This window comes from Anabas testudineus, chromosome 5 (genome assembly GCF_900324465.2).
Source record: "Anabas testudineus chromosome 5, fAnaTes1.2, whole genome shotgun sequence".
Lineage (NCBI taxonomy): Eukaryota > Metazoa > Chordata > Actinopteri > Anabantiformes > Anabantidae > Anabas > Anabas testudineus.
This window is the reverse complement of record NC_046614.1, coordinates 7,417,156-7,430,139: the sequence shown is the minus strand read 5'-3', so window position 1 is coordinate 7,430,139 and position 12,984 is coordinate 7,417,156. Positions and strand designations below refer to the sequence as shown.

The window sequence follows — 12,984 nt, the reverse complement described above, 5'->3', positions numbered from 1 at the left end:
TAATAACGACAGCAGAGAGGTGAAGCCAGAACTACTCTACTCATTTCACAGAGAAGCAGCAAACAGACAGGCAGTGTTTCCGTGTTCGGATGATCCCGTCGGGGGAGAGAATACGTTTGCTGTCTTTATTTTAGAGCTTCTGCATATATATGTTTGCACTACACACACACAGGGAAGGAGACATTAGTGTGCTGACCCGCGTGCACACACACACACACACACACACACACACACACACACACACACACACACACACGAGACTGGTGGCCCTTATCTGTCCACTGCCTGGTCGACAGATGCACAGCCAGAAAATTGTAAATATTGAACAACCCCTTGTCTCTGACAGATGAGCTACAATAGCCAGAGGCAATTCATACCGCTATTGCTTTTTTATGAACTAATATGCTCATAGTTGTTGCTTCCAAATTACTCAATAAATATCCAATACTTCTGAGAGACGGCCTTGACCCCGTTGCCTGAAAGTAGGCTTTTCACGAGCGCCGGCTCTCCCAACATGCTCGAACACCGAAGGCAGCTTCCGTAAAGTGGCAATTACCGTTTTGACATCAATTCAGATCCAGATAAAACAAAAAAAAAAAAACACGCTGCGATTTGAAAAAGCAAAATGGACAATTACAGAGACAAATAAAGTGAGCCACAGTGGGTGGGAAATAAAACTCCCCCTGCATAATAATTCAGCTTAATTAAAGGAGCAGCCCGCTCAAAGGGTCGTTTAAAAACAACAGCTCCCTTTCTCTCACCTCCAGAGGTATTAGCGGAGTTAAAAGCAGCGGGCTACGTGATGGAAGTCTTCAGGCTGACCTCCAAAGCTTCTTTCCCCCCCTCATCTATATTTATATGAAGGAGCGGGACTAATTTTTCCCAGTAAATCAGTGTGCACATTTCATTGTGACCTCCAGCTTGACACTGAATTAAACAATATCAGGGCCCCGAGAAGTCTGCTTTAACAAGCCTTAAATTCCTCCGTCCAATCCATCAGCGGGGATATTTCTGACACACGGAGGGAAGAGCATGAAATAAGGCAATTATTGAAGCCTTCAGCCCATTTCTACGGCTTCACCGGCTGGCACAGTGCAGCGTGGAGCCACAGACCTCGGAGTTTGTCATTAGATGACTCTTGGTGATAGGGAAGCTGAAAATTAATAGGTTACAGATAAATTACAGGAGCTAGTCAACAATGTCACTGCTACTACTAATTCTCAATATTATATGTCACTTGGAACTCTTTGAAAAACATATATGTGTAGCAACTGCAGCAGTCACCAGAGGGGCCCCACTGGAGTGCTCCCGACTTTGTCCATTCGCAAAACACGGTAGTAGCATTTGAGAGACGAGCTCCAGTTTGAGACACAGTCAGTTTTCTCTCCGTGTTCCTCTCTGGTGCATAAAGAGAGAAAAATAAATAAATAAACTGGGGCTTTTTGTGTGCGTGTCTTTCATGGAGGTGGCAGTCGATCCTGTGTGTCTGGGTGTCCTCTCAAATTGCCTGACAGATAATCCATCACACAGTCAGTGTGTCTGACAGGAAGAGGACTCAGTCAACTTTGTACCATTCACACGGGGGCCTATGAAGGACAGTCACTCCTCTCAAGTCTCTTATGGGCTGACGTGCACTTGAGTTACATTGGAAGAATGAAGGTGGGTGATCTGACGAGTGTGTGTGCTGTGTGTGTACCAAGACTGAAAATAAATAGAATAAAATACAAATATGCTGCAAAGATTATGACATATTTTGGCAAATTGCGTGATCCTGCTCTCAATGGACACCTGTGCACAGACTTTGGCAAATGAGCTGAATTAAAACAAGATGTGTTAAAAACATGGCTCTGGGAGAGTTTGCATGGAGCTAAATGCTGGCACCATCAGTGCCTTATGATCTTTTTTCATCCATGGTGGTTTTACCGTTGTAAAACTTTCCCAGAACGTAGAAAGGTGATTTTTATCTCTGTACAGTCTGCGGGCTGAGTGGGAGAAAGCAGGCAGGGTCAGTCAGGGAAATGCATGTGATTGCTGCACAATGCCGACGCAAAATGGGAAGCTTGAAGAGCGATGAACTAACATCAAAGAACAGATGTTTTCATTCTCAGCATAATACAGAATGAGAGAGCGAGAGTCAGACTTTGAATTCAGATCTGATCGGCTGGAGGGAAGATGAGATGGCCCGCATGACCGATTGAACGAGGTGAATGAAGTGGGCTGCTTAGCTGACTGAAAGAGAATGAGGTGAGCTACCTCACTCAGCCATGGGCCATCTTCATCTGAAAGCACTAGCCCACGATTTAGCCTTTCTGGACAAGACTTTCCGGTATGAGGCAGTGACAACAGACACATGATCGCAAAGGCACGTAGCTGAGGGTCTGCTTCCACCCACTGACATTACATTTATTCTGCACATATAATCTGTCTCTCTCAGAAACAAACAAACAAACAAATAGCCGAACCAGCGCAATGGCTCAGTTTCTATTTCCACGTCTTGCCTGTTTCCTGCCTGTGTCCGCCTTCTTCCCAAACTTACTCCAAAGTGAAATGTGCAAAAGATCCACAAAATATTCCTGAAATCTTTGTTTTTAATCTCTTCGATTCTATAAACAGTTTTCACACTGTATTCAAGATATTCTTTCAATATACATTCATGATTATAAACAAGCAAAGTACAATTGTATCTGTGATTTTGCTTTTACAAACACCTCTGTATCAAACTATTGCTGGGACTGAAAGATTTAGCGAGATAGTTTACAAAAATCTTTCCTTCATGAAGTAGGCACAAATCAAGCAGTTAGACGTGGTTTATCACAGAGTGAAGTAGCACTTTACAAACATGACATGATTCATAGTGGGAACTTCTTACGCATCATTTGTGATGCAAATAAGGCTGTAAGCAACATGTTACTTGGACAAGGAAGTCATTTGTTTCAGCTAAGCGCCACCAAATGATTTCGCAAGTCATGAACAGACATGTCTTTATCTGTATCTTTAAAGTTACAACATGGAATGTAAAGAGTGCTGGGTTTCTATTTCATCTCGTCTTTGAAAGGAGCCACAAGAGCTTTATGATCTTCCAATTAATGTGGTTTTAACACAGGAAAAAAAAAAAGTTCAAAAGCATCTCATTTGCACTGCAGTCGAAAGGTGAGTGCTGAAGTTATTCTCTATAAGGCTCCGAGGTGCTATATCACCTCCAAACCTGAAATAAGGGTTAGTAGCAGGATAGTTGTGAGCGAATGTATAGAAGACAATGCTGTAACAAAAATATAAGGCTCGAAGTTTTGTTGATCTGCCTGTGTAAAAAAAAAAGGCTGATGGTGATGAATTGAGGCTGTAATGAATGTTGGGCGGACAGAGTGCAGTGAGGATACACTGGGTCTCTTCTATTTCTTGATGGCAGCCACTGCTTTCTTGGCAGCGTCATCCAGGTCGTCTGCTGCTGTGATGGGCAGGCCGCTCTCGGTGAGAATCCGCTTGGCTTCGTGGACGTTGGTCCCTAGAAGACAGGGGAGAACACCGTTACAAGAGGTAACAGCAAAAAAAAAAAAAAAAAAAAAAGGCTTAACAAGGTTGAACCCGATCTGCCATCTGTGCCGATGTTAAAAACCGCACTGTGTGAAAGACAAAGTTCCTTTGGTGGAATCAATCCACGCTGATGACAGATGGATGGAGTTATGGGTGAACGGTGGCAAATTCAACTGCTGATCCGGAAGGAGCTTTGACTGTGAACAAAGAGGCAAAAGGGCAATTTATGTGCGAGCGTGTGCTCCCCGCGCTGATAGCAGGTGCTGGGTGACATGAAGACGCCCATGCCTGGGCGGGCCCGCAACCAAGCAGAGAAAAAGAGGAGACACCCGGAGACATTCTGCAAAAGCCCCGGGGCTCTACGCAGCGAACTGGCTGTCTCCCGGCACGGCATGCTGTGCAGCCAAACCCCAAGCTGACAAGCCTGTCACAACACGGGGCAGGAGGGCGGCGCAGTGGACGGAAGGACGAAGAGAGGGGGGGGGCAATGGTAGAGAGAGGGAGAGAAGCAAAAGGAAGAGAGAGAGACAGGGCAATGGAGCAAAAGGTCAAGTGAAGCAGAACTGCTCCCTCGCTTCTAAAACAACACAAGCCAGCTGTTTATGTGGCATTTACTGTCTTCACATATTAATATTTAAAAAGGAACGGTATCAATAAATTTCCTTCTCTGTCGGGTATGGGGAGTTTTTTTTTTAGGGGGTCATCATACCCCAGAATCAATCTGCTGATTTCATTGCTTATTTACTGGTTTTCTTACTTTTCTATGATGCTGAATTGAATCTGACCTAAAAGCGTGGAATTAAATGTGCGGATGTGTGTGTGTGTGTGTGTGTGTGTGTGTGTACGCGCGTGCGCTTGTTTGCTTACGGGTTGACCTCAGCGCTCCTGGCTGGTGTGTAATTAAGACTGCATGATATGTGAATTCTCTGGAGGCCCGGTCACCCTGATCAATAGACCTTTCATGGGGAATTCTATTACCAGCGCCACTTAACGCCTAATATTTCATCTCTTTTGTCCAGCCAGATAATAAGTCATTCCAAACACATTTCTGCGGGCTCACACTCCGAGCAATCAATTCTGCAATGTAATTAATTAGAATAAGAGCAGGAAGAGCTCTTGCTCTGGCACATAAACAGGGGATAGTGTATCCTCCAGTCATTTTCAAACAGCACAGACTTTTCTCTGCGTGTGTGTGTGTGTCCACAGACAAATCTATAGTCTCAATTGACAATACTGTCGCTCGCAGTGAGGAGAGGCGGGCCAGTACTGTAAGTTTCACATTCAATAGGCTGACTGATGAACTTCATTGGCGTTGATAACTTTATATGATCATACTGAGAAGCTAGAAATAAATTGGTGCACGATAAAAATGCATAATGCACAAGATCCTCTGAAAAGACAAATATGGGGGTGGAAAGTGTATATGTGGTGAAAAATAGTAAACAACACATGTATTTGTGCTATTTTTTTTTTTTTTATCCCATAAATATTCATGAGCATCAAAAAGTGTATGTGACACTGTTTAAGCATTGCAGCATTCCTGGTAACTGTGTAATGTGTAAAGCGGGAATCGCACCATCTATAGATGTGAGAACGAAGAGGACACATTTACATGTGTCATTTTCTGCATTTGGGTGTGTGAGTGTGTGTGTGTGAGAGAGAGAGAGAGAGAGAGGGAGAGAGAGAGAGAGAGAGAGAGAGAGAGAGAGGGATAGAGAGAGAGAGAGAGGGGGAGAGAGCTGAGTGCAGTTCCACTGTGGGCAAAAGGGAGCACTGCTAGTTCACAGCAGAGCAGCCAAGGACAGAGCCCAGCTGGGTGCAGCGCCAGTGTGTATGTGTGTGTGTGTGTGGAGAGAGAGAGAATATGCTAAGTATTTGAATGTGTGTGTTCACCTGCAGCCACTAGGTGCTGCCAGAGACCTACTCACAGGCTGGATAAGAACAGTCTACACTACAACACATGCACAAACCAAGGAGGACTTTTATTTTTAAAGTAATGAGTAACTAATAAATGGCCTTATAAGGTTTTTTTTATTCCGCCATACCAGGAAACGATCACAATATCCACTATCCACTATTTGATGCGGTCTAAACAAACAACAACAACTGAAGACTAACCGGTGCTGCGCATTTTGCTGTGAGATATGTAGACATTTCATTTCTGTTAGTTCTCCGTTCTAATTAGCGAGCGTACTTGCGACTACTTTGCAAATGTCACTTTAATGTGCGAGTCAAGTGCGGGCCGCTGTATTTCGGCAGGATAATAAGGCTTGGGACCGTGCCAGAGACTTGTGCTGGAGGAGGTTCTGTCGAGGCTGCAGCTCCCAAATTTGTGACTAATTCGGCCCTTAACAAGCCGAGTTTAGTGCAGCTCAAATCTGATGAGAGGAGAAGACTCCAAAATGCTCTCAGACCTTCAGAGGAACTTGTTTGCCGCGTTGGCTTGATGACTTTGCGCTCAACTTAGTTTTTTTATTTCTCGCATCATTTAACGTGACGTGTAACTTTTAAAAGAAGCAATAAAACGGAGGCTTCCAGTAAGTCTGGACGCCATGACAGCGAGCCTGCATACACAATCATTTATCCATCTTTAATTGCATTACTTACTTGTATTTTCTCACTGTGATGTGTGTCTTCCGTAAAAAAAAAGGGCCCATTATTCTGTTGCATGCTCTCCACTTTCGCATTTGCTAAAAAAAAAAAGTCACACAGCTGTGATTTAAGGGTCTGCGTGAGAGTGTTTTTATTGGGATCTCAGTCTTGTGGACTTTCTAATAAGGTTATATTTGTCATGACAAATTGTTTTTGGCTTTGTGTTTTGAGATTTTCTTTGCTTCTAGTCTAGCTATTCATGAAGTTACTAAGTAAAGCTAGGTTAAAACAGATAAGAGGATCCCCGTGTTGGGTTTTTAGCAGGTCTTCAGACTCAATAATTGAAGATGAGTGTACAGGCACCTGGTATGTGAAAAGATTGTTTACAATTCTAATAATTACCCCACTACACTTTACACCTTTTCACCGAACCTGTCACACCTTGCAATCAGCACCTAACGGTGTTTATCCTTCACAGCTACTTCCTTCCTGTGTGTCAAACATCAAGAGCGGGGGTACTCCTCACTGGTGCAGATGCTATATCCTTTGATGTGCTAACCAGCCATTAATCAACGTTTTTACTTTTTTTTTTATCTTGTCTAGACTGTTCTTCTTTAAGAGAGAGGATATTGGATTTATAGAACATCTCTGACATCGGCAGTTTATAAAATAAATCGTATTCAAGGTTGTCATCCTGAATCTGATATAGAAACTCACTGTATTAATAACCATCACTGTTTTCACTGCCTGCATTGACTGTGTGAGTATACAGCTCATGGCCTATTCAATTCTGATCTTAGACGATATTTTCTTCTACACAGCACTTGTATAAGTAATGTTTAAAAAAAACAACATATTTTTTTATAAAAAGAATGAAAAACCATAATGTGAATGTAATAATCTAAAAAAACATCTTACCATCCCAATAGGCCGGGATGATATCCCTGACAATGTGTTCTTTATGTGTGGCCCTATTTAAAGTATAATGACACTGTCAAGCCCGAAGGACCCATCTCAACCTCGCTATAGGACCTTGTGCCTCCCTTTAATTAAATGGAGGGGGAAAATGGCCTGATCTCCTTTAAATGAAAATTCAGCCTCCATTGGTGGATAGACAGTTGTGGAATGGCTCAGTAAATCAATAGGCCAGGGAACAGACTTAACTGAATTCAGTCACCTTTTTCCCTGGACCCTGAGGGCTATTTAAGGGGATTTTTTCCCGTGGTGGCAGACAGCCTACTCTCAGGGCGATACAGGGTGTCTATGTTCACACTGTGACCAAAGGGGGCAGCACGTCCTCGTATATCCGTACTTATCATACATGTACTGTGCCTTCAACACTTGTGACTGTGCTGTGATTAGTCAGTTGCTCGAATTTGCAACAGATCCGAGCGCTGATACAGCAGGTGTTTTAGTTAGAAACTCCATCAGCACACGAAACACAGTTCATGCAATCCTATTAACTACTTCAACCCTATCAGCGTCTAGACCGCATTTTCCTCTACATATGGGAATACTTAAATCTCCACCAATGCAATCAACCCAGGCCTTTCTAAAGAGCCCACCCAATTAAAAGCGTGCCAGTTAATCCATTCTGATCCTGTTGAAGAGCATGTGGCCGTTCTCACTGCCCTGCGGTCAGCCTAGCAAGCTGAGCTGATTGATTCTGAACCAATCTTCTCCACAAGGCTGAAGCCAGGATGTAATGACCCACATCTAAAGCTTGGATTAGGCCGCGGCCAGGAAAATGTGGTTGGACCAACCACCAGCAGTGACCTTCTGGATCGCTCCGTTTGTGAGGTTGAATTACATGGCCTAGAATGAGAAATGTGTGGTGACTAATTAAAGGTCTGTTTTAATTGCCAATCTAGTTGCTTCTGCAGCGGCACATTTGACCCACGAGTCAAATATCCATGTACCGTGTATTTAACGGTGTGCTCAGTTAGCAACAAGATGACAGTGGACTTAACTTTGTTTGCAGTGGTAATTTGTGGCACTTGCTCATAAACAACACATCTGTATTTCTTATCGCAGCAGCAGTGCAAAATGATTTCAGACAAGAAAACACCGAGATTTCACACCTTCAAAGTGGGAAGCAGTTAAAACAATGCCACACATTCTCATGCACATCAACATGTTTTTGCAGGTGATGGTGACACAACTGCTATCTTGTTAGGATGATTATTATGACATACTTTATTGATCCCCAGGGGAAATTGTGGTGCCCTGCTGTTTGATTTTACACCCCTATAATATTTACACTCTTGAAGTTCCAGTTTACGTCTTTAAATAATGCATACTAGTTATGAACTCGTAATGTAATGTGGATTTAAGATTAATATACATGTTATGTAAGACCACACCACCACTTTTTTAATGTTTCTATTAGAAATTAAGCTAGTTGTAAATGGATGGAACATGTTATTACAGTTTTTAATGTAGCCTATAAAAGATTGTTCTTACTCTCACTGTTTCTTGTGGACGGCCATTTGATGTTGAAATGTTGTTGTTGAGCAGATAAGGGGGAATTTGAAAAATTTTAATTAATAACTGGTCTTTCCAAATAGTTCAATTTACTTTCATCAGTCCACAAAACATTTGGCCAATACTGCTGTGGACTGTCAATGTGGTCTTGGCAAACTTTAACAGAGATGTTCCAATGCCAGTTCCAATGATGCCTTCAAGGGTTCACATACTTTTCCCACCCATGAGGTTTTTATGGCTGTTCTCAATAAAGACATAAAAGATCTGAATTTTGTTTTGTGTTTTTATTTTCTGCACATTGAATTTGTTAATACTTATGACTTAAATGAAGATTAAATCACATTTTATGACAATTTAATGCAAAAAATCTTAAAATTCCAAAAGGTTCACATACTTTTTATGCCACTGTATAAAGTGATGAGGGTTAACACACAAACACAAATACTCCCCTGCTCTATGCTCTGGCCACCACTCAGCAGGATCTTCACAATTAAGCTTACCACCAACTGGCCCTGTGCCTCCGGTTGTCCTCCACCAACCGCACCCCCGCACCCCACACACACACACACGTGTTTCATTAGCATATTCAAGTGAAAGGTGAGCCAATCAGTGCTGTCTCTACTGGCATTGTGGATGGCAGGACTGGGCAGAATGTGACATGTATAAGAAATGCACTGCTGTTCTTACTGGGACACTGGGCCACAATGAAGATGGATCGACTCTAGTGCGTAGAGCAGCTATCATACAATGGCTCCAATACAGTGGTTTACAGAGGAAAAGGGAGCTTTAAATTGTGCTGCCTAACAATTTCACTGAAAGGTTAATGCAGTATAGGGCTGTCACAAATAACTTTTTTTGGGGGCTCTGGAGCTTCGTTACACATGTTGCAGCGCGACATGTTCATTCATAACCATTGCAGTCGCTATTCTAAATACACACACTGTCACAGCGACCTAGATGTGTGACATTCACTGCGGTGAGTGAGAGAGAGTAAGTCGCTTTGGATAAAAGCGTCTGCCAAACGTAAAATTTAAATGAACTTATTACTGATATCTTACATTACGTAGAAAAACTATCACAAAAACTAACTAACTAACTAAGAAAAAATTTTATCCAAATATAAAAACTGAACACATATTTGTTTGCATTCAAATTAGATATAACCGGCTACATTATCAGTCATTGTTGTTTTGTACTGTATCATGCATAATTTTATAGCTGGTGGCTACTGGCCGCAGTGCAGGAAGGTCACTGTGATAACAAGAGCTACAGGAAGAGGCTCATTTGAAAGGTGAATAAAAGCAGCACCAGCTTTTAAAAAATTCAATTAGAGATTGGCTGAACCACAAAATCTGACTGTATGATGCCTGTGGTGATGTTAGCGATGCTGGGCTCATGTCCAGTATGTCAAGGGAAATTAACCATCAGGATTAGTGACAAGTGGAAGTTGTATGAGCTTGGTTGCGTATTGTAACTTTAAGGTCAAAGTCATTAGCCAGGATCATGAAATGCTCATTGAGTAATTTAAGGCTAGACGGAGATCAATGTTCCATGATTCAGATGGAGATGATGCATGACACGTACTGTGTCAGAGACAGTGTCAGCTGGGACTGGCTTGCAAGAAGGATCAGGATTTGTCTCTGTAAGCAAGTGTGGCTGTAGTGCAGATTTCCTACCTTCAAGTCTGACAACGAGCGGCACCTTCAGCTCCAGCTCTCGGCAGGCCTTAGTGATGCCATTAGCGATGATGGCACAGTTGACGATGCCGCCAAAAATGTTGACCAGGATAGCCTCGACCTGTGAAAACAGAACCGCTTTAACCCAGTGATGGATACACGCCTGTTGCCAAAATGCAAACTCATATTCGTTACACGTTTTCATATTTGCCATGTTAATGTTACAGCGGGAAAAGCTGAGAAAACACTGAGAGTAATTTTTAGTTACAGTGTTATTGTTTATTTTAAACACACGCTGCCAAATCCAAGAAGCACTGTGCAAAAGAGGTACGTCTGTTGTGGAGATGTCACTGTGGTGGGTCAACAAATTGTGCTCAACACAAAGAAAAAGAAAATTCGCAGTGACATTTACAGTCCATACAGCATATCTGCAGCTATAAACACTCATTACCACATTTGTGTAAAACGGTTTCAAGAAAACATTGAATAGAGCAGCCACACCACTGACTTTGTGTACAGTGGGACATGAATGTAGAGGCTACGTACTCCAAGGTGACACAACACTGCTACCACAGGATGCAAAATAATGTGATATATTGATGAAGTTAAGAGGCCAGGAGCAGGTGAGAGATGCAAAAGCGGAGAGGTGAGCTATTCATAGTTTTCAGGCCTTCAAATGGAGCTCAGCCATGTACCATATTTAGTCTAATCTACATACCTTGCAAAAATGAGGCTAGTTAAATAAAATGGCATCAAGTCAGCACACACACGCAGCCGTAAGCAGATAAAATAGTCAGATCCCTGTTCATGACCCTTATTCAAATTCAGCCGCCATCATGCACAGATGCTAAGACGTCCTTTGCCTTCACATTTCTGTAACAGCTATCAAGAACAAACCTGTTTTGAACACGCTGCCAAACAATCTCCCTGCCTATACCACGCTCACTTCAGCGGTTGTGCAGTTTCTTTGCAAAAAGATACCAGTTACAAAATGCACACAAAACTGATATCACTAAGTAGTGAAGTGAGTGCTGTGTGTGTGTGTGTGTATGCGTGTGCGTGCGTGAGATTACATTAACAATCTAGCACTTAGTAATTACCCTGGCTAGCTCAGTGGAAAAGTAGACTGAGAGCACACACAGGATTAATCCTCCATGTTTGTTTATAATCACTGCTAATCTGTTAGTGCCGTTTTGGATGAGCAGCTTGCGAGTGTGTGTGAGCCACTGTGTGTGTGTGCGTGCGTGCGTGCGGGCCTGTCGTGAATGTGTATGTTTTCAGTGTGTAGTAATGATGTTTACAGGGAGAGAAGATCAAGGACTTGGATAGCTATCAGAGCGACAGCCATGGCATTGTCCTCTACAAGCTATCCAAATGAGCATCTCCTTATGAACAGCAGAAAATGACACAAGACGGGGAGAGAGCTCCAAAACAAACACAGATGTAGGCAGCAGCATAAAGACTCAAACGCCATGCGAAGAAATTGAGCAAGCTGTTAGGTCAACACAGAGAACTGTTTCATGCTGATTAAGTATATCACACAGGGATGCGGCCGTGAAAGCAAAAAGCAAGGGAAGCAGGCAAACAGTGGTTGCAAATGAGTCACGAGTCAGATGTTGCAATAAATCCTGACCTCCAGATTAATTAAGTAATAATGCATGATGAGGGGTTTTAACATGGTAAAATAATGGATGGGGTGTGGGAAAAAGAATGGCAGCCAATTTTTACACAGCAGAACACGCCGGAGTGAATTATCTCACTGATAGGAAAACTGTTTATCGAAAAAAAAAATTCTAATGATGCATTAGAAGTTAATGCATTGTTGTCACAATACATTCAGTGTCATATATGTATCTATATATGTGTGCTCATTCAGATTTATTCATCTCAACTTATGACTGAAGTATCTTCATTTAGGAATTTACTACCTGCAAATACCCGCAATTACTTTGCGGTCTCATTTCCAAAAAAAAAAAAAAAAACTCATATAATTTAGTACTGTCTAAGCATTGTCATAATAAATGCAAAATAAAAGCGTCAGAGGTTGCGATATCCTGACTTTTAGTCCCAACAATAGATCAATCTCCTAAAACACTCCAACTGTTCATTTCTCATAATACGAGTCGATGACGTCATTTTATTAGATGGCGACTTCTGAGGTATGTAACGTTTAATAAAAAGTTACATCCCATCAGGCATCAGGGTTACCTCTTATAAAGAAAGAAACACTGAACCCACCACTCTTTGATGGGTAAGGTGATGAATCACATGTAACCGTGTATCGCATGGTTTTACTTAGTATCTCTCTCTCTCTCAAACTCTCACACATGTTCTAAGACACACAGGTACACACACAAAACATTATCTAATCCCCACTGGGGGGCAGCAGAGATTTAGAAGCCTCCTTGCAGTCTCACGAGGGAAGGTTCTATTCTCACCCTATCTGCAGCCCATTTTTCAATTCTGTCTCTATTGGGAAGAACCATATTTCTTGCATTCATGCGTCCCCTATTGACACCTATGTATATTAATGATACATAAGACATGATTTATCTCGCTTGGCACAGAATAAATGCAGTTTATAGAAATATGGATGTAGCGAGAACTGAGCTGCACTTTTTTTTTTTTTTTATTTCTTTGGTTTGGGTTTACCAGCACAGATACATTATTTCCCTGTGCAAACAAAAATAAGCAGATATTA

At 42.1% G+C, this 12,984-nt stretch overlaps 1 protein-coding gene across 1 annotated transcript in view; it reads right to left on the bottom strand.

Moving 5' to 3' along the window:
• Positions 1-2,570: 2,570 nt before the first annotated feature.
• Positions 2,571-12,984, bottom strand: part of suclg2 (succinate-CoA ligase GDP-forming subunit beta) — an 81,804-nt gene continuing 71,390 nt past the window's right edge. The window contains exons 10-11 of the mRNA XM_026348569.1: positions 10,284-10,404; positions 2,571-3,502 (exon numbers count right to left, since the gene is read on the bottom strand). Of these exons, the coding sequence (XP_026204354.1) occupies positions 3,390-3,502; positions 10,284-10,404 (234 nt within the window). The 3' untranslated portion in view covers positions 2,571-3,389. The remainder of the gene's footprint in view (positions 3,503-10,283; positions 10,405-12,984) is intronic.